General features: G+C 43.9%; 1 protein-coding gene across 3 annotated transcripts in view; it reads left to right on the plus strand.

Moving 5' to 3' along the window:
• Nucleotides 1-27,282, plus strand: part of MYO15B (myosin XVB) — a 175,756-nt gene that overhangs the window by 76,423 nt on the left and 72,051 nt on the right. For all 3 annotated transcript variants that reach the window (XM_069752027.1, XM_069752028.1, XM_069752029.1), the window contains exons 31-37: nucleotides 2,529-2,601; nucleotides 2,712-2,785; nucleotides 2,862-2,938; nucleotides 4,077-4,195; nucleotides 16,635-16,729; nucleotides 16,822-16,899; nucleotides 21,616-21,712. In XM_069752027.1, the coding sequence (XP_069608128.1) occupies nucleotides 2,529-2,601; nucleotides 2,712-2,785; nucleotides 2,862-2,938; nucleotides 4,077-4,195; nucleotides 16,635-16,729; nucleotides 16,822-16,899; nucleotides 21,616-21,712 (613 nt within the window). The remainder of the gene's footprint in view (nucleotides 1-2,528; nucleotides 2,602-2,711; nucleotides 2,786-2,861; nucleotides 2,939-4,076; nucleotides 4,196-16,634; nucleotides 16,730-16,821; nucleotides 16,900-21,615; nucleotides 21,713-27,282) is intronic.

The following is a 27,282-nucleotide window of genomic DNA, read 5'->3' on the forward strand; positions in this document are numbered from 1 at the left end:
AAAAAAATGGTTCTGAATTAAGATGTTTGCAAGAAAAAGTTAAATGTTCATTTTTTCCTTCCACATTGTTTCAGTTCCTGTGAAGCACGTAAAGGGTTAATAAACTTCTTGAATGTGGTTTTGAGAACCTTGAGGGGTGTAGTTTTTAGAATGGTGTCACACTTCATTATTTTCTATCATATAGACCCTTCAAAATGACTTCAAATGTGATGTGGTCCCTAAAAAAAAATGGTGTTGTAAAAATGAGAAATTGCTGGTCAACTTTTAACCCTTATAACTCCCTAACACAAAAAAATTTTGTTTCCAAAATTGTGCTGATGTAAAGTAGACATGTGGGAAATGTTATTTATTAACTATTTTTCATGACATATCTATCTGATTTAAGGGCATAAAAATACAAAGTTTGAAAATTCCAAAATTTTAAATTTTTTTGCCATATTTCCGTTTTTTTCATAAATAATCGCAAGTAATATCAAAGAAATGTTACCACTAACATGAAGTACAATATGTCACGAAAAAACAATCTCAGAATCAGCGGGATCCGTTGAAGCGTTCCAGAGTTATAACCTCATAAAGTGACAGTGGTCAGAATTGCAAAAATTGGCCTGGTCATTAAGTACCAAATTGGCTCTGTCACTAAGGGGTTAAAAAACCCACAGCCTGAAAGAATTGAGCTCGGCTCTTCGGAAAAATGCCTTAGGATATGTTTCCATGTTACAGACATTTTTCATGGCAGATTTGGTCAAAAATCTACAATGAATCTGCAGATGTAATCTGCATGTACTACATGTAAATTTCATTGTGCATTTGGCTTCATATTTCATCATATTCTATTACTAATCATTGACTGTCCAAGAATAAGCATGCTGCATATTTCATTTCCATGACATTTTTTTGCTGCAATGTGGGATTTCATAAAATTAATTTATTTGTATCGTATTGTGGAATCCACATCTCAAGTCCACGCTGTGTGAACGTGCCCTTATACTATACCAGTCCTTCCTCTAACTACATCTGATGTTCTGTGCACCATATACAGTCATGGCCGAAAGTGTTGGTACCCTTTAATTTGTTCCAGAAAATTAAGGATTTCTCTCAGAAAATTATTGCAATGAAAAGTTTTGATATACGCATGTTTAATTCCTTTGTGTTTATTGGAACAGCTAAAAAAAAGCCAAGCAAAATGGCAAATTGGACATAATTTCACACAAACCCCCCAAAATGTTCCAGACAAAATTATTGGCACCCTCAACTTAATATGTGGTTGGACATCCTTTGGCATAAATAACTGTAATCAATATCTTCCTAAAACGTAACCATCAATAATCTTATTACACCTCTCAACTGGAATTTTTGACACTTTTTTTTGCAAACTGCTCAAGGTATCTCATATTTTAAGGGTGCCTTCTCCCAACAGTAATTTTAAGATCTCTACATAGGTGTGCAATGGGATATAGAAGTCATTGCTGGCAATTTCAGAACTCTCCAGCGTTTTGTCTTCATCCATTTCTGAGTGCTTCTTGAAGTATATTTGAGGTCATTGTCCTGCTGGAATACCCATGACCTAAAACACAAACCCAGATTTTTGACACTAGGCACTACATAACAACCCAAAATCCTTGGGTAATCATCAGATTTTATGATGCCTTGCACACAGTCAAAGCACCCAGTGCCAGAGGCAACAAAATAACTCCAAAACATCTTTAAACCTCCACCATATTTGCCTGTAGGTACTGTGTTCTTTTCTTTGTAGACCTCGTTCCATTTTTGATAAACAGGAGAATCATGTACTTTACCAAACAGCTCTATCTTCTATCTACAAGACGCTATCCCGGAAGGATTTTGACTCGTGTACATTTTGGAAAACTGCAGTCTAGCTTTTTTTTTATGTCTGTGTCAACAGTGGGGTTCTCTTGAGTCTCCTGCCATAGCGTTTCATTTCATTCAAATGTTGACGGATAGTTTGAGCTGACACTGATGCACCCTGAGCCTATTGCGCACTGTGGACAAAAGAACATCAAAATCTCTGGAGATGGACTTTTAACCTTGAAATTATTGATATTTTTTTAACAATTTTTGTTCTCAAGTCCTCAGACAGTTCTCTTCTCCTCTTTTTGTTTTCCATAATTTTAGAAAGGCGCCAACAATTTTGTCTTGCTCATTTTGGGGGTTTTGTATGAAATTATGACCAATTTGCCTTTTCTTCCCTTTTTTTGTGTTGTTCTATTATGCACAAAGAAAATAAAGGTGTGTATAACAAAACATGTATAATTGCACCAATTTTCTGGGAGAAATAGTTTGTTTTCTGGAACAATTTCAAGGGTGCCAACACTTTCGGCCATGACTGTATATAAGCAGCACATGTAGTACTGTCATCACACTAGAATTCCCAACACCCATACACTATCTTTGTGCATGGTGCTCCATATGTCATCTGACAATGTCTGCCTGCACACTTTAGCTCTTACTCAACAATACAATCTTAATGTCTCAATTTTTAACTGTTTAACAATTTTATATTTTTTTAGGTTCCAATTCAGGAGTCTTTGATTTTGCTTGCTGATAGAGAGCTCAGTCAGCTTGCAACTAATAACTTCATGAGTACGTATCTCACTACATGCCAATATCCAATGTATAAGAAATGCCCATGTCTGGGTCATGCAAAATGCATGTAATTTATTATTATGGCTGTTTTATATCTTCTTACCCAGCTCTGATGAGATTGATGAGGGACCAGCAGTACAGGGAGCCAGATGATGTGAAATGTGTTTATGAGATTCTAGTGGTGAGAATTGGATAATATAGATGGTTTGGGAGACTGAAAAATGTAGATGAAATGGTAATCATTAATTGTCCTATAGCTCTGCAGAGAACAACCTCTTCTGAAAGATGAAATTTATTGCCAAGTTCTGAAGCAGATTACTGAGAACCCTAAAAGGTGAGTATCCCCATGCTTAATAATATTATCACAAGTGCAAGCTATAAGATTCTTCCTTGGGTGTTAGTAAAATTGTGGGCAACTAGTACATGGAGGATAAGAGTGAAGGGGGTGGGATAACCTCATATAAAAGCATTTAGATGTCATTAATATTCCGAATTGTGTGTTTTCTTATGTTTATTACATACAATTATAGATGTAGTAACATTATCTTAATATAAAATATTTAATATCCCAGCACCCCAGCATCTATGACAATCAGGTCTCTCTGATCTGGATTATTGGACCATCGTTGACCAATGCCATTATATTTAAAGTGACCTAAGCGGGTAGACAAACTTCAGGAAGAAAGCCAAATATAAAATGTTAACACCAGTTATGCTATTATTTCTTAAGTAGATGAGTTTTGCTCTTCTTATATCAGTTTCACAAGTCTGACATTCATAATTCAAGTACAGACCAATATGTGTGGATCGGTCTCCTGACTCAAATTTAATATCCTAAGGCTAAGGTTACTCGACTGTATTTTCTCTCATTCGAGAATTAAATCTGATTATACTAATTACACTGATCAGGCTCTGATCATAGTGTAATCTAAATTTCTATGATGTGAAGAATATGGGAAAAAAATTCTCCATCTTCTCTATTCTTAGTCCATGAAAATCGGACCGCACTCAGATGTCATCTGAATGAGGTGCAATTTTTTTGTTGGACCCTTTGACTTGCAATCCGATTTACAGATGCAAATGTGATTCAGTCCGAGGAAAAAATCGAACATGTGCACAGCCCCATAGAATAACATTGGTTTGAACGCAATCCGATGTAGGCATATATAAGGCTGTTGAGTTTAGGTCAAAAGACCCGCATCTGGTCAAGATATCCCAATCCACACTCGAACTAACAACCAACTAACAAATGGTATAAACTTAGACTAGACAGTCTAAAGATGCACTCAAATTCAGCAGGAAAGATGAGACACTTTCATAAATTTTCAGACTGTCTTGTAATTCTGGATCTAAAGTTATACAGTTTTAGTATGCCCTAATGTGTGAAAAACTAAAATATTAAGAACGTTTTGCCATAGTTCACCAAATCCTAGATTATTTTTTACTACTGCTAATTCTCTATACTCTTGTAGTGAGAGCTGTAGCCGAGGGTGGACACTCTTGAGCCTTATTACTGGATATTTCATACCTTCGCCCACTTTGCTGCCTTGTGTTACCAAGTATTTGCAAGATACCAATGGCGTTTATCAAGGTAATTATGCCACTCTGTTTATCTGAGAACATGTTCATATTCCTTGGTTATGTCTATGCAACTAATAAGGCATAGGAAGTAACTACTGTGCACAAAAGTTTTGTTTTTTCATCTGCAGTTTTTTTTTACTTTTAACTTTTTTACTGACAACTTTTAAGATCACATTAGTGATCTATATTTATCGCTTGACAGAAAAAATTCCACATGAATATAGAGGTGCATTCACCAGAGGTAGGACAATATAGCGTACTTTGAGAGTCAGACCAGTGTATATTGATATAATTCAAAAGATATAGAATAGCATGGTAGACAGGCTCAGACTGGACCACTGGAGAGCAGGAGAATTCTCCGGTGGGCCCCTAAGTCTGGAGAAACCTCTATTCCTGCACATGGTTGCACTGTTTATCAGATGGTGCATTAAGATTTTTTCAGTGCCCATGGTTCTGCAGCAGAGGAGGCTCTGGTGCAGAAAGGTTCAACTTGATAGACCTATGTCATTTTTCAACCTACAGTACAGACCAAAAGAACACACCTTCTCATTTAAAGATTTTCTGTATTTTCATGACTATGAAAATTGTACATTCACACTGAAGGCATCAAAACTATGAATTAACACATGTGCAATTATATACTGTATATACTCGAGTATAAGCCAACCCCCCTAATTTTGCCACAAAAATCTGGGAAAACTTATTGACTCGCGTATAAGCCTAGGGTAGGAAATGCAGCAGCTACCGGTGAATTTCAAAAATAAAAATAGATGCTCCATACCGTTCATTATTGCCCCATAAGATGCTCCATATAAAGTTGTGCCACATGTAATGCTGCATACTGTTCATTATTGCCCCATAGATGCTCCATATAAAGCTGTGCCACATATAATGCTCTGCACCGTTCATTATGGCCCCATAGATGCTCCATATAAAGCTGTGCCACATATAATGCTCTGCACCATTCATTATGGCCCCATATAAAGCTGTGCCATATATAATGCTCCCTACTGTTCATTATTGCCCCATAGATGCTCCATATAAAGCTGTGCCACATATAATGCTCCATACTGTTCATTATTGCCCCATAGATGCTCCATATAAAGCTGTGCCACATATAATGCTCTGCACCATTCATTATGGCCCCATATAAAGCTGTGCCACATATAATGCACCATACTGTTCATTATGGCCCCATAGATGCTCCATATAAAGCTGTGCCACATATATCCATACTGTTCATTATTGCCCCATAGATGCTCCATATAAAGCTGTGCCACATATATAATGCTCTGCACCATTTATTATGGCCCCATAGATGCTCCATATAAAGCTGTGCCCCATATATAATGCTCTGCACCGTTCATTATGGCCCCATAGATGCTCCATATAAAGCTGTGCCCCATATATAATGCTCTGCACCGTTCATTATGGCCCCATAGATGTTCCATATTAAGCTGTGCCCCATATATAATGCTCTGCACCGTTGATTATGGCCCCATAGATGCTCCATATAGAGCTGTGCCATATATAATGCTGCTGCTGCAATAAAAAAAAAATCACATACTCACCTCTCTTCGCTCAGGACGCCGGCGCTTTCAATATTTACCTGCTTCTCATGCGGCTCCGTCTCCAGCACTGACGCTCAGCAGAAGGCGTGCACTGACTACGTCACCGCGCCCTCTGACCTGAGCGTCACAGCCAGAGGACGCTGGAGACGGAGCCGCACCGGAACGAGGAGCAGGTAAATATCGCGCAGCGCTCCCCTCCCCGTATACTTACCTGCTCCTTGCGCGGTCCCTGCAGTCCCTGCTTCTTCCACTGCTGCATCTTCTTCCTGTATTGAGCGGTCACAGTTTCCGATCATTACAGTAATGAATATGTGGCTCCACCTCTATGGGAGGTGGAGCCGCATATTCATTACTGTAATGAGCGGTACCATGTGACCGCTCAATACAGGAAGAATCTGCAGCGCTGGAAGAAGCAGGGACGTCCAGGGACCGCGCCAGCAGTAGGTGAGTATAACTAGGTAGCCCCCGCTCCCCCTCCCCTGCCGACCCCCGGGTATGACTCGAGTATAAGCCGAGAGGGGGACTTTCAGCCCAAAAAAATGGGCTGAAAATCTCGGCTTATACTCGAGTATATATGGTACTTTATAGTGATGAGCGAATATACTCGTTACTCGAGATTTCCCGAGCATGCTCGGGGGTCCTCCGAGTATTTTTTAGTGCTCGGAGATTTCGTTTTTATTGCCGCAGCTGAATGATTTACATCTGTTAGCCAGCTTAAGTACATGTGGGGATTCCCTAGCAACCAGGCAGCTCTCACATGTACTTACGCTGGCTATCAGATGTAAATCATTCAGCTGCGGCAAGAAAAACTAAAACTCCGAGCACTAAAAAATACTCGGAGGACCCCCGAGCATGCTCGAGAAATCTCAAGTAACGAGTATATTCGCTCATCACTAATACTTAATTTCAGTTGTTTCACACTATTTTGTTATGGCTTATATTCTAGGTTCTTCAAAGTAGCCACCTTTTGCTTTGATGACTGCTTTGCACACTCTTGGCATTCTCTTGATGAGCTTCAAGATGTAGTCACCGGGAATGGTTTTCACTTCACAGGTGTGCCCTGTCAGGTTTAACAAGTGGGATTTCTTGCCTTATAAATGGTGTTGGGACCATCAGTTGTGTTGTGCAGAAGTCTGGTGGATACACACCTGATAGTCTTACTGAATAGACTGTTAGAATTTGTATTATGGCAAGAAAAAAGCAGCTAAGTAAAGAAAAATGAGTGGCCATCATTACTTTAAGAAATGAAGGTCAGTCAGTCCAAAAAATTGGGAAAACTTTGAAAGTGTCCCCAAGTGCAGTGGCAAAAACCATCAATCGCTACAAAGAAACTGGGTTACATGAGGACCGCCCCAGGAAAGGAAGACCAAGAGTCACCTCTGCTGCTGAGGATAAGTTTATCCGAGTCACTAGCCTCAGAAATCGCAGGTTAACAGCAGCTCAGATTAGAGACCAGATCAATGCCACACAGAGTTCTAGCAGCAAACACATCTCTACAACAACTGTTAAGAGGAAACTTTGTGCAGCAGGCCTTCATGGTAAAATAGCTGCTACGAAACCACTGCTTAGGACAGGCAACAAGCAGAAGAGGCTTTTTTGGGCTAAAGAATACAAGGAATGGACATTAGACCAGTGAAAATCTGTGCTTTGGTCTGATGAGTCCAAATTTGAGATCTTTGGTTCCAACCACCGTGTCTTTGTGCGATGCAGAAAAGGTGAACGGATGGACTCTACATGCCTGGTTCCCACCGTGAAGCATGGAGGAGGAGGTGTGATGGTCTGGGGGTGCTTTGCTGGTGACACTGTTGGGGATTTATTCAAAATTGAAGGCAAACTGAACCAGCATGGCTACCACAGCATCTTGCAGCGGCATGCTATTCCATCTGGTTTGCGTTTAGTTGGACCATCATTTATTTTTCAACAGTACAATGACCCCAAACACACCTCCAGGCTGAAGGAGAGTGATTGGGTGCTACACCAGGCAACCTGGCCTCCACAGTCACCAGACCTGAACACAATCGAGATGGTTTACATAGTAACATAGTAACATAGTTAGTAAGGCCGAAAAAAGACATTTGTCCATCCAGTTCAGCCTATATTCCATCATAATAAATCCCCAGATCTACGTCCTTCTACAGAACCTAATAATTGTATGATACAATATTGTTCTGCTCCAGGAAGACATCCAGGCCTCTCTTGAACCCCTCGACTGAGTTCGCCATCACCACCTCCTCAGGCAAGCAATTCCAGATTCTCACTGCCCTAACAGTAAAGAATCCTCTTCTATGTTGGTGGAAAAACCTTCTCTCCTCCAGACGCAAAGAATGCCCCCTTGTGCCCGTCACCTTCCTTGGTATAAACAGATCCTCAGCGAGATATTTGTATTGTCCCCTTATATACTTATACATAGTTATTAGATCGCCCCTTAGTCATCTTTTTTCTAGACTAAATAATCCTGAGCTGGACCGCAGAGTGAAGGCAAAAGGGCCAACAAGTGCTAAGCATCTCTGGGAACTCCTTCAAGATTGTCAGAAAACCATTCCCGGTGACTACCTCTTGAAGCTCATCAAGAAAATGCCAAGAGTGTGCAAAGCAGTCATCAAAGCAAAAGGTGGCTACTTTGAAGAACCTAGAATATAAGACATAATTTCAGTTGTTTCACACTTTTATGTTAAGTATATAAATTCCACATGTGTTAATTCATAGTTTTGATGCCTTCAGTGTGAATGTACAATTTTCTCCTTCGCCTTATTGGGGGACACAGACCGTGGGTGTATGCTGCTGCCAATAGGAGGCTGACACTAAGTGATTCAAAAAAAGTTAGCTCCTCCTCTGCAGTATACACCTTCCTGCTGGCTCTCTGCTAACCAGTTTTTGCTTAGTGTCTGTAGAAGGCACTAGGGTCTGGTTCAGACCCCATCATTTTTATTTTATTTTTTACTTTTCTGTAAATTTGTATTTTTTAATTAACGGAGTGAAGGGGGCGATGGATTCTTTCAAGGTTCCGTTCTCCCCCGAACCATCAACAGGTGAGAACGCGGAGTATCGCCTCCCCGTACTCTCTCCTGCGATGTGGGAAGCCATGCCTGAGCTCAATTTAGTGGCGACGGTTCCTTCGGGTCCCGATCTCCCCACACCAGCAACGGGCAAGCACATGGAGTGTCGCCTCTATGTATCCTCCCCTGGAGCCAGGCCTATTGACGGATAACTTGCCCAGTCCACCCGGGGGCTTGAACTCCGTGGATGTACAGAGGCTCCTTCTGTTTGGCGTCCAAGCAGCCCCCACTGTTCCTCTCCACCTCCCTAACAAGGGGATGGTGGATTGAGGGTTATCTCTTTATCCCTGCACCGTCCACACTGCAATACCTAACCTGCAGCAAAACAGCACAGTGCGTGCTTTCCTCGGCGCTGAAACCCAGTCATCCGCAGTCGGCTCCATGCCGGGACGCGCACCAATGGTGAGTGGATCCAGTCGGCGATGGGCCCCTGCAGTGGAATATTAACATGGCTTCCCTGTGGCCCACCTCCATAAGGTAACGCTCCGGCCGGCTGCAAAAATTTAGCCCCTGGCTACGGCCGATGTGTAGGCCGCATCCCGGAAATCGCGCCCGCACTATGGCACGCTAAGGCGGCTCCGCCCATCCTTTCTGGCATTCTCAGTCTGGCACGAAGCGTTCGCTTTTCCCGGCCCAATGCCCCTCTATTCTACCCCTGGTATTGCTCCCGCTGACTGAAGAAATTTAGGCCCCACCTTGGGCCTATTCATGGAAGTCATGAGGCTCCGCCCACATCGCGTCTGTGGCTCTGCCCCCAAAATGGCTCCTCTCGCTCTCTGCGAGACTTTATCACCTCTGCAACTCCAGGTGGCCATCTTGGTCCACCCGGCCAGCAGAGGCGATGTTTTTTTGCATTAAAGGGGCTCAACGACTCTGCAGCCGGGTAAGGAAGTACTGCCCTTTTCCCTCATGTACTTACATGAATGACCCATATTAGTCCCCGGTCTTAGAGGCACATGACCAGTATTCCCTGGTTTTAAAGGCACATAATCAAGATTCCCTGTTCTAAAAGGCACATGACCAGCATTTCCTGGTCTTAAAGGCACATAACCAGTCCTCACCCTAAATGAACTCAGGAACCCCCCGCCGCCGAACCCAACTTATCCCAGAGTACCTAGTTCCCCTGAGTGGGCTTCATCATTGCCACATCCCATGGCTTCTCTGATCAAGAGATTGAAGCCCTCTGTGAACCCTCTGTGGCTCGGAGTGCTCGCAGGACCGATATATATGGTTCCTCTCCTACATGGGAGCTGTCGGCTAGCAGGGGCCGCAAATATTCTAGAACCGTACAGGCGTCTAGAAAATGGAAGCTTCATTTACTGATCTCCCTCACTAATGATTTGCTGAGATCAAGACTCTGAATATGGATTGGATATTGCCTTGGATCTGGACTCGCCAGAGCTTCAGAAGAGGATGGATTCACCTATTTATATCATCAACCAATCTCTGTAGATTGATGAGAGCTACGGTTCCACTCTAGATCACGCAGTGTCACTCATAAGGACACTAAACTCCCTCACAGAGCATTTGTCATTCACCCGGACAGGGAGCATCCGGATAAGCAATATGCAAACACGTGCCACATATACCACCCTACGATGTGGGATGCCATGCCTGGTCTGTTTCTTAGGGGCGATGGGTCCTTTTAAAGGGCACCGATCTCCCCACACCATCAATAGACGAGCACATGGAGTGTCGCCTCCAGGTATACTCTTCTGCAGCCAGGCCTAACCCTGTTCACCCGATGACCTGAACTCTGTGGATTTACAGTAGCACCCTTTTTTGGTGTCTGAGCACCCTTCTCTGCATCTCCACTATTTAGCGGATGATGCAAGAAGTCGGACAATCCCTCTCTACTTCCCTGTTAAGAGGGTGGTGGATCAAAGGTTCATCATTTTAACTCTGCACTATAAAAAGAGAGCGAAGGTAGCAAGAGACTGCTTTTCCTGACCTGGATGCAGCCGCGCATTCTGCCATTTGGCAAATTATCCGGGTAGAATCTCCTGTGGCTTGTCTACCAGTATTCCTGCCCGATGAGTCATCAATTAAGATTGCAACGGACTGTCCGATAGCAAATCTGGTTCGTTCCTTCTTGCGGCCTCGGGTTGAGTGCTCTACCCTTCCTTAGCCACCGCATGGGTTGCTATAGCAATGGTCTCCTGGTTGGAGACCTTAACTACTTTGATTCACATCAGTAACCTTTTCCTGAAGACAGTACAGCTGGTCAATCAAATTCTTGAGCGGAAGATTAGCTGGTTCACGCCTCTTGGATGCAGCTAGTTGAGCGGCGCTGTCAGCAGCAAATGCCATTACACCCAGAAGGGCATTATAGCTCAGAGTATGGAAACGTACTCTGCAATCAAAAAGCCTCTGACATCACTCCCTAGGATTGCATGCTTCCTATAGACCCAACCAGCAGTGGAAGAATTCTCCAGGACGGTCTAGATCTAAGGGATCTTGGTTCCAAAAGGGGGGACCGAAAAGTAAGACCGATCCTGGACCTCAAACTTTTACCAAGCTGGACAAGTTCCTCCTTCATCAGATGGAGTTTCTTTGCTCAGCCATTACTTCAACGGAAAAAGGGTGGAGTTTCTGGCATCCACTGACATTCGGGATGCTTACCTCCACATTCTTATTTTCCCCTCTTCAAAAATTCCTTCGCTTTTCCATTCTCAAACAGCATTTTAAAGTCATGACTAGGGTTGAGCGACTTTTACTTTTATAGGATCGGGTCGGGTTTCACGAAACCCGACTTTTTCAAAAGTCGGGTCAAGTGAAATCGGCCGATCCTATAAAAAAGTCGGGGTCGGCCGAAACACGAAACCCAATGCAGTGCATTGGGTTTCCAATGGTTCCCAGGGTCTGAAGGAGAGGAAACTCTCCTTCAGGCCCTGGGATCCATATTTAAGTGTAAAATAAAGAATTAAAATAAAAAATATTGCTATACTCACCCTCTGACGCGCCCTGGTACTAACCGGCAGCCTTTCTTCCTTAGAATCAGCGCGTGAAGGGCCTTAGATGACGTCGCGGCTTGTGATTGGTCGCGCGACCGCCCATGTGACCGCTCGCGCGACCAATCACAACCCGCGACGTCACCGAAGGTCCTTCAAGCGCTGATTCTTAGGAAGGAAGGCTGCCGGAAAGAAGCAGGGCGCGTCCGAGGGTGAGTATATTCCTATTAGGTTTTTAACCTATTAGGTATATACTCACCCTCGGACGCGCCCTGCTTCTTTCCGGCAGCCTTCCTTCCTAAGAATCAGCGCATGAAGGACCTTCGGTGACGTCGCGGCTTGTGATTGGTCGCGCGAGCGGTCACATGGGCGGTCACGCGACCAATCACAAGCCGCGACGTCATCTAAGGCCCTTCACGCGCTGATTCTAAGGAAGGAAGGCTGCCGGTTAGTACCAGGGCGCGTCAGAGGGTGAGTATAGCAATATTTTTTATTTTAATTCTTTATTTTACACTTAAATATGGCTTCCGATACCGATTTCCGTTATTGCAAACATATCGGAACTCGGTATCGGAATTCCGATACCAGATTCAGAAGATCGCCGACCTCATGGCCGACCCCACACAGGGGTCGGGTCGGGTTTCATGAAACCCGACTTTGCCAAAAGTCGGCGACTCCTGAAAATGGCCGACCCGTTTCGCTCAACCCTAGTCATGACCTTGTCCTTCGGTCTTGCTACCGCACCCTGAGTGTTCGCAAGGGTCATGGTGGCCGTCATGTTCCTCTTGCACCCCAGAGGCATGGTCGTCCTGCCCTATCCGGTCGACTTTCTAGCCGCTCTTCCAGGACTACGCTGAGTTGTCTATATCAATTGCTATACCCTCTCTCTCCTGGGCATCTAGACAGGTTTTTTCCTCTTTTCCAGCCCAGCAGATATCCTTTTTGGGGATGATTCTGGACACTTCCAGAGGGTTGGTATTTCTCCCCTGAGACAAGGCCGTGGCCCTTCAACTCAGAACTCATTTACTTGATCACTCATTCCATTCGATTTGCTGGGAGGGTCATGAGGAAAAATGGTGACAGCAATGGAAGCTGTTTCCTTCGCTCCGCTCGTTTTCTGTAGGTCAATCAGGCTTTCAGAGGGTAGTATCTGAGCTTCTTCCTCATCCAGGCGAGTTCCTTCCAGTTCAATGATTATTAGTGACTACCGATGCCAGCCTTCTTCTCCCGATCTTTGTTCTGGGGATCCGAACGATACGGCTAGTCCTAGAGCAGGTCCTCTGCCTTCTGGCGGGTCACCCCATCCGAATTCAATTGGATAATGCCATGGCTGTGCCATACGTCAATCATCTAGCAGGTAGCCATGGTCAAGCATCATGGACAAGGTACCTCTCATTCTCTGATGGGCCGAGAACTATCATTCGGTGATCTCGGCAGTACACATCCCAGGAGTAGATCTCTGGGCGGTAGACTTCTTCAGCCATCAGGGTCCCGCCTCAAGAGTGTGGGAACTTCACCCGGAAGTCTTCCATCAGATCTGCCTTCACTGGGGCACTCCAGATGTAGATCGGATGGCGTCCAGACTGAACGCCAATGTACTCGAGTTCATAGTTCGGCCTCAAGATCCAAAAGCCATTGCAGAGAATGCTCTGGTTCTTCCGTGGTACCAGTTTCCATAATCCCCCTCCCCCTACTTCCGAGAGTCGTCTGGAGGCAGGAAGGGCCCCAGTGGTCCTGGGAGATCCGCACGGACCACGTTTGGTTTTTTGTTTGCGGAGCTAGTACTTTTCCGTCTTATTGCAACAAAACTGCAAGTAGGGACTTTCTCGCAGGGAGTTTTCACATGTGTTCCTTCCCTTTCAAATACCATTAGAACTTTGGGACTTTAAAGGGAACCTGTCATCTCCCCCAAGTGTTTTTAACTTTAGGAGTCACCTTGTGCTGCACTAATGCTGCACTTTGTCAAGGTGGCTCTTTTAGTTGGTGTCCCTGCCAACGCTGAAATAATTGTTTTTATAATTTGTCCCTCATACCTCTAATTTATCAGGGGGGCATGTCTTTCCCCCTGACACAAATGCCTCCCTGCCATCACTCAGGGCCTCCGTGCGCCGCCTCCATTTCCTTCATGAATGTCCCCGGCGCCTGCGCTGTATGTTTGAAGGGCAGCGCAGACTACGCATGCCCGAAAGACAAAAAAAAATGATCTTACAGTATACTCCTTTTTGATCCGGACAGACTTCACTATCAGGGAAGGTCGCCCCTTTTTTCTCTGCGATCTTGTCATCCTGACAAGTCTTTGGAGCTAGACGCTCTGTTCTTTCAGACTTTTTTGCTTATTACCATCAAGGCAAGGTTGTCCTCAGGCCATCCCCATCCCTTGTTACCATGGTGGTATTGTATTCCCAATGTTACGAGGGCATCGTTCTTCCTTCATCTCTTTCAGCAACAGTCCACAAAACGGGATGGGTTCTCCATATTCTGGATGAAGTGAGTGCTCTGAGTAGGTAGGTATCATGCACGGTGTCCTTCCGAAGGTTGGACACCTTATTTGGACTCCTGACGGTCAGAGGAAGGCTTCCTGATGGTTACAGGAAGGGTTTAGCCATTTCATTGGCCATGTTAGCCTGGTGGATTCGTTACACCATCCAGGAGTCCTTTCCGGGTTAGACGTCAGCCTAACTCCACTCTGTCGATCGAGGTTTTCTTGGGCTCTAGGTACCAGGCGTCGATAAAGCACACCTGCAAGCTTGCGAGTTCGTCCAGTCCGCATGCAGTCTTGAAGCACTATAATTCCCAGACTTCCGCAGATGTGAGTCTGGGCAGGCGGATTCTGCATGCCGCAGTAGCGCTCTTGTAAGTAGCGGTTACACAGGGCCTAATCTATGTTGTACCCACCCAGGGACTGCTTTGGGACGTCCCACGGTCTGTGTCCCCCAATGAGGCAAAGGAGAAATATGGATTTTTGTGTACTCACCGTAAAATCATTTTCTCCGAGCCATTCATTGGGGGACACAGCTCTCACCCTGTAGTTAGCTGGTGCTTGTTTTATAGTTTGACATGCTATACTTTGATATATAATTTGACATGCTATACTTTATGTTGTTATTGCTCTCCTACTGCTTTGGCACCGAACTGGTTAGCGGAGAGCCAGCAGGAAGGTGCATACTGCAGAGGAGGAGCTAACTTTTTTTGTATCACTTAGTGTCAGCTTCCTATTGGCAGCAGCATACACCCACGGTCTGTGTCCCCCAATGAATGGCTCGGAGAAAAGGATTTTACGGTGTGTACACAAAAATCCCTATTTCATAGTCAGGAAAATACAGAAAAATCTTTAAATGAGAAGGTGTGTCCAAACTTTTGGTCTGTACTGTATGTAGCTGTGCAACTATGTAACTTCCTAGAGCAATACAGCTCAGAAATCAGCCTGGATAAGAGGAGGATAAAAGGTTGCATGGAAGTAGGAAGATGGAAGTATGGAGCTCCAATGCTGTTCTGGGCACCTTACTCCATGTACAATCTACAAGACTGGTCCTGTGACCAAGTCAGTAGTCATGTCAGTAGCCTGTGCACACTGATTGTATAAAAAAATCTCCTAGTGTATCCTCACCCATCCCCTGCAGACTGTGAGCCCTCGCAGGCAGGGTCCTGCCTCCTTATGTACCTGTGTGCCTTGTTTTTTGCTCATGTTTAATTGTATTTGTCTATATTTACCCCTTTTCACATGTAAAGCGCCATGGAATAAATGGCGCTATAAAAATGTGTAATAATAATAATAATCACAGCATGCACTTGTGTGGTCAGACTTATGTAAAAAACTAGTGCACGTCAATAAAATGCTGGTCTATATGGATGAGCACACATTCAAGTCCGCGAATGGCCCTACAAGCTATAACCAGTGCATATATTCTGCCAATCAGAGTCTGCTGTTGGATAGCATTTCGATAGGATTTAATAACTTATTGAATAATCTAAGCATCTTAGAAAAAAAGATTTGCTTCATTATATTGCAACCTATTCAATGTTGGTCAGTAAATGAAGGCTAAATCTGGATGGACGTTGTTATTGTATCGGTGGCAGATTGACCCTGATCATCAATGTTTGTGATGGGCCCTATATTCCCTAGTCTGACATAGGTGGTAGGCTACGCTTTTCCATAAAACAGTATACAATAAATACATACACCTCTTGCTATACATTATACAACAATGAGATCTTATGATTAACATATCCCATTGCCCATCCCATATCCCATTGTAATAGAGTAAGATGAGTTGCAGCCCTCTGTCAGGGGTTTACAATGGATGCATTTCCTGACATATATCAAGCAGATGGCAATGGTGCTATGCGAATAGAGCCATGTTTGCCTATCTTCAGAGATACTGTACATATTGGGTGTCTGCCTACAATTGCACTTGTTGCCCATAATATCATGCTAAGACTTCTTTTCAGATATCTGCCATGTGCCATTTATAGTAGTGGTCTTCTCAGAGAGAGTACTGCAATGAGTGCAGGGGTTGCAGTCACACCCGAGCCCTGGAGCCTAAGAGGCCCAAAAAAGTCCCTTTGGCCCATATGAGAAGATCAGTACTGTTAAAAATCTGTGACCTTGGGTCTCCTCATATGAGGCAGTGGGACTCACCCTCCAGGACCTGGCTCTAATTTACCCCCATGTTCCACCTAATGTTGCACACTCAAGTGCTTAAGATGCCTGACTTCTGTGAAATTATCCCTACTGGAAATGCGAGTCTGCAAGCAGGAATCTGTGACAGACAAGGTCTAATGTGTCACTTTCTGGACTAAGCATGTTTCATACAAGAAGAAAATTGTGTGCAGAGTGTCTGTGTCTAGAATCTCTATCTGTATGTATACAGAGATCTCTCGGAGCTGTCAGGAACACCTACGTCACACACTCTTGTACCATGGACGCAAGCACCTTCCACCACGCAAGGAACTGGAGGCGCTCATGGTAACTACTATTTCTTGGTTGCTGATAACATTACAGTTAAGTCTCCCTGAAGGGAACGGTTCTCTGGCTCTATCTTGTTATTCTCCTTACAGAACGATCGAATATCCCGCCGAATTCTGATCGTTTTACCAGGAGGGATTGAATATACAACAAAAATCAAGACTTTTACTGTGAGTATTAGCGGACTCTGCGATTTGTCATTGGTGCAGGGTCTATCCATACCACTTTATAGGTAATTCCCTTAGACAGATACATTTTAGCACATAGAAGATGCTATAACTTATATACAACCCTATGTTGTATTAAAAGAAGGCAGCTGCGACAGGAGAAATCACGGCTTTCCTAGAGGTTTGCAAGTCACATTTACTAATAAATATGTATCAACACATAAATAGGAACATTTTCTAGTTAGATACCTATGTGACAAGGACAACATTATGTTTATTTCAGGGACAGAAATAATTGCCTTTTTGGGGGAGGGGTTGATTTGGAAAAACTCTTAGACGGGGCTACATGACAACTTTGTCTTCAACACACATAGCATGACCAAACATTGAAATATTGCTATGCTATTGTAAGGAGATGGACATATTGCCCTGCTCCCCCTTGATGACATCAGTGCTAGTGATAGTATAGGACAAGCATTATAGGTGTAATAGGCTTAGTGTATAGAGATGTTTTACATTGTTAGTATGACTCTGTAGTCTGGCCAGCCACAGGTAGCTGGCAGAGACAGGGAGAGTTGTGATACAGTTAATGTTTGGGAATAGCCCACAGTGGGAGGGGCAAGTGGCAGGGAGGGCAGATTACTTCCTGAATAGAGTTAGTGAGAAGATGGAGAGCAACCTGTGTGCAGTGCTTCCAAAGGGTGATCACAACTAGAAGGAGACGGGAAAAGACAGAGTGGCTTTCCAACTTAAAGCGGTCCTTGAATACGACAACTTGTTAAGAGAAACCCTGACCTTAATAAACGCTAAAGGTATGGACCTAAAGAGGACTGAGACTGTAGGACTAGAGAGGATTCCGAGCAGTGGATCCAGGGTGTCCATAGTGATAGGACATGGAGCCACTGAGCCGGTATAGAGAATCTCACAGAACTGTATTGTGGTGACAAGCTCGGCTTTGGAGAAAGAAGAGCGAAACAGTGTGCTTCAATGGCCCTGGAATAGACTACAGTGAAAGGAAATGATGTCAGTGAAAAGAGTTCTTGCTGTGAATGAAACATGCTTACGACTGTACTCGTTCTTCCTTGTACATAACCCTTATTAAGTTCAGTAAGATTCCCATATTTGCAAGAAAGGCACCTTCATTGATTGGTGGAAGTCGTTGTCCTGGCCAGTCAATGCCATCGACTAAAGGCTGCCTGCGTGGTCACCAAAGCCCACACAACATCAACACCCAGGCAGGACCCACACAATTTTCCTGTAAAGTGCCAGAGCATGATGGGACAGCAGTTTGGTCAAAACTACCACTCTCAGACACTTTACACTATCTCACACCATAATGAAAGTAAAGATGGTCATGTTGTGCGTAACAGTGCCGCCCAACATTAGTACAATGAAAAGTGCAAATAGCTACAGAAAGAAAGAGGAGGACTAGAACTCTAGTGTCACCTATTGGAAGTAGCAACCCTGAAAGTTAATTGACAGTTTAACGAGCCTTCCCACATGACTTAGAATAAAACTATAATAAAAAAAATCACAAAAATAATTTCTACGAACTGCGCTTCATGTAACAACATATCAATAAAATGCAGTACAACAAACATACATAGCAAATTGTACATCACCTACCCAGGGCCGCCGTTAGAGGCAGGCAGACCAGGCAGCTGCCTAGGGCCCCGCTCCCCCACGGGCCCCCAGCTAGTGGCACATCACGCAACCGCTATGTGGCCCCTGTGAGGCAGGGGGCCTGCCTGCCGCCAGCGCCGACTCCCTCACCACCGCCACCGCATTGAACTATACTGGCGTCTGCCGATACAGTTCAAAGCAATGATGGAGGAGAGAGCGTCAGCTGACGCTCCCTCTCCCCTCTGCCTCTGACACTGCGGGTACGCGATGACGTCATCACACACTCACTGTGTGCCAGGCAGTGCAGCCGCTGAGACCCGAGCAGCGTGGGCACCAGGAAAGGTGAGGAGTGTGTTTTGTTATTTTTGTACTATAACAGTGAGTTCTAGACTGTGGGGCCATTCTCGGGGGGGAAGAGATGTGGGCTGTTTTATATACTATGCGGGCTGTGCTATATACTATGCGGGCTGTGCTATATACTATGCGGGCTGTGTTATATACTATGCGGGCTCTGCTATACACTACGTAGGCTGTGCTATACACTATGCGGGCTGTGCTATATATGCGGCTGTGGGCTGTGCTATATACTATATGGGCTGTGTTATATACTATGGGGGGTATATTCTATTCTATGGGGGAGGCTGTGTTATATACTACGTGGCTATGTTATATACTATGGGGGGTACATTATACATTATAGTCTATGGGGGAGGTTGTGTTATATATTATGGGGGGTACATTATGTTCTATGGGGAGGCTGTGTTATATACTATGGGTGGTACATTATATTCTATGGGGGAGGCTGTGTTATATACTATGGGGCTGCATTATATTTTATAGGGGTCACATTATATACTATGAGGAGGTGGGCTGTATTATGTTCTATGGGGGCTACATTATATTCTATGGGGGCTGTATTAGATTTTATGTGGGATGATTGCATCATACTCGTTGATGGGGCTCCATTATATTCTATGGGGAGGTAGGCTGTATTATATTCTATTCGGGGCTACATTATATTCTATAGGGGGTGGTAGAATATAAATATAATATGTGGGGTGATTGCACCCCTTTATGAGGGGGTTACATTATACTCTGTGAGGTGGCTGCATTATGCTCTATGGGGTGGCTGCATTATACTATATGTGGGCTGCATTATACTATATAGAGGTCTATGGAGAATACATTATACTATATGAAGAACTATGGGGTGCATTATACTATGGGAAGTGAATTGTACTACGTGGATGGCTATGGCGGTGCATTATACTATATGGCACATTATGAGGAGTGTATTATACCATGTGGAGGACTGAGCGTTGTATTTTAATATATGGAGGACTATGAGGAGTGTATTATACTATATGGAGGACTATGGGAAGTGTATAATACTATATGGAGGACTGAGGAGTGTATTATACTATATGGAGGACAATGGGGCATATTATATTATGTGGAGGACTATGGGGTGTGCATTTTACAATATGGAGGACTGTGGTGAACATACTGTAATAATATATGGAGGACTATGGTGTGTATTATACTAAACAAGCAAAATGCTGCAAATTCATCGAGTGATTGGATTCTTTAACAAAAAAATCTTTGTTCTCAGCAGCACATCGCCAGTGAAAACTGTAGATGTGCTACTGATAACATGATACTGTATGGTGATCTGTTAGTGAACTATTAGTGATCATTCTGTCCCCATCGTTCTTTCTCAGACGGTGGAAAGAGGCCGGGAAACAAGCATTGAACGATTTCAATATTGTTGATCACACTCATTTAGCGACCTGAAGTCAGCGCATGTAAATACAACCGAAATGCTTCTGTTTTATGTGCAATATGTTAGCATTTGGGGCCCCAATTCAAACTTTAGGTAGGTGCAGGGCCAGTTTTAAGCAAAGTGGGGCCCTAGCCAAACAAGTAACAGTCCGGGAATGAAGTCCAAATAATGCAATAATTGTCCACTTTTGTGGTAAACCAAGGTTGTCATGCTTCCACAGCTGCCTCACCAGTCTGTGTGTGAATCACAAATAAAAAGCACTGGATAGTCCAGCTAAATACTCTAAAACCAGCAGAACTTAAAGAAGCACCTCCGCTATCTTTTTTACATAGTAAATGTGTGCGTGGATTGAAGTTCATTCTCTCTCCTCCGTAGTACACGCCTGCGCAAGGCAAGATTGCCTTGTGCAGGTGTGTACTACGGAGGACAGAGAATGAACTTTAATCCAATATTGCGGCCAGCATGCAGCCAGCGGGTAAGGAAAGGGTGAATTAAACACCTGAAAACTCCGCCCATATGACCGAAAACCGGTCCCGCCAAATTCAGGTGACAGGTTCCCTTTAATATACTCACCTACCGCTGCTCTCTCTGGTGTCCCGCGCCTTCTTCTTTGGTCCTCACTGTGATATCCCTGCTATGCAGACTGTTCAGGTCACGCTGAGCTCTGTGTGACATATAAGTCTCTTTTACAGTGAAAGCCTATGGAGTGCCAGGACGAGGCTCCATACGTTTTTACTGTAAAATAGACATACGGCTCACGCATAGTTCATAGAATGAGCCTGTTAGCCAGAATTGCGGTGAAGTCACTCAGAACTTGAAGCAGGGAAGAATGGCGCCCAACACGAGACAGCAGCGGTAGGAGAGTATACTAATGCACTCACACTACATTACATGCATGTACTAACACATTATTGAATAAAAAAGTTAAGTCGCCTGTATGATAACCTTACCAACCTTAAGATTCACACACTGACTGTTTAGGGAACCTTAGTTTACCGCAAAAGTGGACACTTATTGTATTATTTGGACTTTTTTATGGATGCGATGCACAGTAACCTATACAATTTTCTATGTGTGTTTGTTTGTACTGAATTTTATATATTTATTTTTACATGGAAGCGCACTTTGTAAAAATTATTTTGGCAATAACTATCTTTAAATAGAGGTGGTATAAGCAGAGACTGTAGCTCTATGTATACAGTGAGGTGGGAGCGCTGGTGTATGTATTTAGTATATAATAAAAAAAGAACACTACTGTACATTTACCTATTACACAGCATACAGGTCAAGATTAGAATATGTCTGTTCCCTAGGTTGCAGCTGACCTTGTACCGGAAATCTGTGAGCAGCTGCTGGTCTCAGAACCAAGTGAAATGGAAGAATTTGCTATCATTGCCAACAAAAACAAAGGTATTTCTAGATGTTTTAGAGATGAACAAAAAGGAGTAATTAAAAGGAGTTTGTCAGCACTAAATGACTGTTCAAACCAAACTCAGGAACTCAGTGAATCTGGTCTTACATGTAATTTCACCCTCCTTATACCTTGATTGACAGCTGGTGCTTTACTGTAGCTGGAGGAAGGCAGAGGTAGATGAAAAAAAATTAGGTAGAAAAGTGCGCTGAACTGCTTGGTCTTCCAAGGGTCCACTGTGCGCTGGGCTTACACTGTGTTCCAAATTATTATGCAAATTGGATTTAATTATCAAAAAGATTTAATTGTTTTGTTTTTCAAATAAACTCCAGGATGGTATTGTGTCTCAGGGCTCAATGGATCACTGAAATCAATCTTAAACACATGTGATAATTAGTTTTCCAGGTGATTCTAATTAAAGGAAAACTACTTAAAAATGATGTTCCACATTATTAAGCAGGCCACAGGTTTCAAGCAATATGGGAAATAAAAAGGATCTCTCTGCTGCTGAAAAGTGTTAAATAGTGCAATGCCTTGGACAAGGTATGAAAACATTAGATATTTCATGAAAACTTAAGATTGATCATCATACTGTGCAGAGATTTGTGACTGAAACAGAGCACAGAGTTCATGCAGATAAAGGCATAATAAGGAATGTTTCTGCCAGACAAATTCATTGGATTAAGAGAGCAGCTGCCAAAATACCATTGCAAAGCAGCAAACAGTTATTTGAAGCTGCTGGTGCCTCTGGAGTCCCCCGAACCTCAAGGTGTAGGATCCTTCAAAGGCTTGCTGTGGTGCATAAACCTACTATTCGGCCACCCCTAAGCAGTGTTCACAAGCAGAAACGGTTGCAGTGGGTCCAGATATACATGAAGACTAATTTTCAAACAGTGTTGTTTACTGATGAGTGTCGAGCAACCCTGGATGGTCCAGATGGATGGAGTAGTGGATGGTTGGTGGATGGCCACCATGTCCCAACAAGGCTGCGACGTCAGCAAGGAGGTGGAGGAGTCATGTTTTGGGACGGAATAATGGGGAAACAGCTGTTAGGGCCCTTTAAGGTTCCTGAAGGTGTGAAAATGACCTCTGCAAAGTATATAGAGTATCTGACAACTTTCTTCCATGGTATAAAAAGCAGAAACGTGCCTTCAGGAGCAAAATCATCTTCATGCATGACAATGCACCATCTCATGCTGCAAAGAATGCCTCTGAGTCATTGGCTGCTCTAGGCATAAAAGGAGACAAACTCATGGTATGGCCACCATCTTCCCTTGACCTCAACCCTATAGAGAACCTTTGGTGTATCATCAAGCAAAATATCTATGCGGGTGGGAGGCAGTTCACATCAAAACAGCAGCTCTAGGAGGCTATTCTGACTTCATGCAAAGAAATACAAGCAGAAACTCTCCAAAAACACAAGAATGCAAGAATTGTGAAGGTGATATCAAAGAAGGGGTCCTATGTTAACATGTATCTTGGCCTGTTAGGAGGTTTTGGAGTTACCGTATATACTCGAGTATAAGCCGACCCGAGTATAAGCCGACCCCCCTAATTTTGCCACAAAAAACTGGGAAAACTTATTGACTCGGGTATAAGCCTAGGGTGGAAAATGCAGCAGCTACCGGTGAAATTCAAAAATAAAAATAGATGCTCCATACTGTTCATTATGGCCCCATAGCTGTGCCATATAGTGCTCTGCACCGTTCATTATTTCCCCATAGATGTACCATAGAAAGCTGTGCCATATAGTGCTCTGCACCATTCATTATTGCCCCATAGCTGTGCCATATAGTGCTCTGCGCCGTTCATAATTGCCCCATAGCTGTGCCATATAGTGCTCTGCGCCGTTCATTATTGCCCCATAGCTGTGCCATATAGTGCTGTGCACCATTCATTATTGCCCCATAGCTGCCATATAGTGCTCTGCGCCGTTCATTATTGCCCCATAGCTGTGCCATATAGTGCTCTGCACCGTTCATTATTGCCCCATAGCTGTGCCATATAGTGCTCTGCGCTGTTCATTATTGCCCCATAGCTGCCTTATAGTGCTCTGCGCTGTTCATTATTGCCCCATAGCTGTGCCATATAAAGCTGTGCCATTGCTGCTGCAATAAAAAAAAAATGCCATACTCACCTCGCTGCTTGCAGCTCCCAGCGTCCGGTCCCGGCGTCTCTCCGCACTGACTGATCAGGCAGAGGGCGCCGCGCACACTATATGCGTCATTGCGCCCTCTGACCTGAACAGTCAGAGCAAGAGGACGCGAAGACAGAGCGGCGCCCGGCGTGTGGAACGCGGACAGGTGAATATTCCATACTTACCTGCTCCCGGCGTCCCGCTCCCTCTGCCTGTCACACGGTCTTCGGTGCCGCAGCCTCTTCCTCTATCAGCGGTCACCGGCACCGCTGATTAGAGAAATGAATATGCGGCTCCACCCCTATGGGAGGTGGAGCCGCATATTCATTTCTCTAATCAGCGGTCCCACGTGACCGCTAAACAGGGGAAGAGCTGCAGCACCGAAGACCGTGTGACGGGCAGAGGGAGCGTCAGGACTAGGTGAGTATGCCTCAGCGCCCTCTCCCCCTCACCCGCCGACCCTGCCGCCCACCGTGACTCGAGTATAAGCCGAGAGGGGCACTTTCAGCCAAAAATTTTGGGCTGAAAATCTCGGCTTATACTCGAGTATATACGGTAAATAGCTTTTTTGTTCAGTGAATGTGACCTTCTAATGCTGCAAATTCCACAAATGAGCACTTTCAGTTCTTTAAAACATCAAATGTTTAGAAATTCTACTGTGCCTCATAATTTGGAACAGTGCTTTTTGAGTTTTTATTCATTTTGGAGATTATACTGTTATCATTGGGAGGTTTCTTTAATAAAATCCAATGTATACTCTAATGAGTGATGACTTTTAATAGACTGACTGTCATTTGCACCGACCATTTAGGAAAATCCAAGAAAAATGTCATTTGTATAATAATTTAGAACATGGTGTAGTTTGAACAGGTCCAGTTGACTGTGCTCATAGGTCTGTTCTGCATTTTTTTTGTATTTTACAATGTGCTGTTTCTCTGTTATAACAGGGATCTCTCAACACAGAAAAAAAACTTAATGCCCAGGGACCAATAATAAGGGAACAAGGGTTCCAAAGAAAGCTAGTTGCCAATTATGCCTGCAAACACCTGACAAATAAGCAAAATGCTGTTTCGCTAGGCACAATGATTTTTCAGCTGGCTTAAAAATCATTTGCTAGATAATAGAAAATATGAAAAAGAGCAATCAGCTCATCTGTCCAGGTGCATGGCAAAATACTCCAGTAATAGCAAAATAATCAAAAACGATAGCCAGCGCATACATCTTATCAAAATAAAAGAATTTCTTTAATGATCCAGTAGTATAAAAGTCACAAAAAGTGGTTGAACACAACAGCAATAAAATTAAAAAGGCAGAAAAGAAATATCCACTGCGCTCCCAGTCAACATGTGTCTGACCTGCATGGACCTTTGTCACGCCAAGCTGGGAGCGCAGTGAATATTTCTTTTCAGCCTTTTTAATTTTTATGCTGTTGTCTTCAACCACTTTTTGTGACTTTTATACTACTGAATCAATAAAGCAATTATTTTAAGAAGATATGAGTGCCGCCGGCAATCATTTGGACTGTTGCTTAGAAATCATTGTTCTCAGTAGCACATCGTCCTGTGAAAACAGGTCGATGTGCTGCCGATAATAGGATATTCTGTGTGTACAGAAAGATGGTATTAATGATTATTCTGAGCTCATAAATATATTTTTGGCTTGTCTAAACAAGCTATTCATTGACTGATGGCTGGCCGGTATGTAGGTGATCAGCAGTCGTGTAATGGTCGCGATCAGGCCGTGTAATTTCAGCCTTAAAGAAGATGACTCCTAATTATGTATGTAATGCAGAGTAAATGTATTAAACTACCGTCCTTACCGCCCGCTATCTTTTCTAGTTTCCAGCATTGTTCTAGTCCTTTTTTAGTGCACGTGATTTAAAATCAGACTACCCATCTTACAAGGGTTTATGTGTGGACCAGAAGTTGCTTTCTCAATGTAAGTCTGAGTGTAATAAAAAATACATTGGGAAAGCAACTGCCAGTTCACACCTTAGATAATATGTGTGCCAGAAAAGCTGCAAAGTGGTCACTTAGGTCAGAAGAGGACTGGAGAAACACTAAAGGTACCGTCACACATAACGATATCTGTCATGATTCCAATGGCAGGGAATCACAAAAGGACAAGCACCAACGAGCTCTAGGGTGATGGAACCTAAGCTGACCGCGACCCTAAACCTGAACACACAAATAACAATAGCCGGGGAACGTGCCTACGTTGATCCTAGACGTCTCGCACCAGCCAAAGATCTAACTTCCCCTATTAGAAGAAACACAGACCTCTCTTGCCTCCAAGAAATGAGAGGAAGGCACATACACAGTATGAAAACAGATTCAGCAAAATGAGGCCCGCTAAAACTAGATAGCAGTGGATACAAAAGTAAACTGCGCGGTCAGCAAAAAACCCTTCAAAAAACCATCCTGCAATTACTTGAACTCATGTTCCAACTCATGGAACATGAGGAGCAATTACAGCCCACTAGAGCAACCAGCAGCAAAGAAACAATTATATGCAAGCTGGACAAGACAAAAATAAAGCAAAACGTGGAACAAGAAAATCAAAAACTTAGCTTGTCCTGAAGATTACTGAAGCCAGAAGCTGAGGTAACAAAACACTCTGATAACCTTGATAGCCGGCGGGGAAATGACAAGAAAGCCCGGTTAAATAGGAAACTCCCAAATCCTAATAGAACAGGTGGACACCAGAGACAGCAGAACACAAATCACCCAGTACCATCAGTAACCACCAGAGGGAGCCCAAAAACAGAACTCACAACAGTACCCCCCCCTTGAGGAGGGGTCACCGAACCCTCACGAGAACCACCAGGGCGACCAGGATGAGCCCTATGAAAAGCGCGGACCAAACATCAGCATGAACATCAGAGGCAACCACCCAAGAATTATCCTCCTGACCATAACCCTTCCACTTGACCAAATACTGGAGTTTCCGTCTGGAAACACGAGAATCCAAGATCTTCTCTACAACATACTCCAATTCTCCCTCCACCAGCAGCGGAGCAGGAGTCTCAAGCGAAGGAACAACAGGTACCTCATACCTCCGCAACAACGACCGATGGAACACATTATGAATAGCAAACGATGCCAGGAGATCCAAACGAAACGACACAGGGTTAAGAATTTCCAAGATCCTATAAGGACCGATGAACCGAGGCTTGAACTTAGGAGAAGAGACCTTCATAGGAACAAAACGAGAAGACAACCACACCAAGTCCCCAACACGAAGTCGAGGACCCACACGGCGACGGCGATTAGCAAACTGCTGAGCCTTCTCCTGGGACAACTTCAAATTGTCCACCACATGACTCCAAATCCGATGCAACCCATCCACCACCATGTCCACTCCAGGACAATCAGAAGGCTCCACCTGACCAGAGGAAAAACGAGGATGAAACCCCGAATTACAAAAGAAAGG

Source organism: Ranitomeya imitator, chromosome 2, assembly GCF_032444005.1.
Source record: "Ranitomeya imitator isolate aRanImi1 chromosome 2, aRanImi1.pri, whole genome shotgun sequence".
Classification (NCBI taxonomy): domain Eukaryota; kingdom Metazoa; phylum Chordata; class Amphibia; order Anura; family Dendrobatidae; genus Ranitomeya; species Ranitomeya imitator.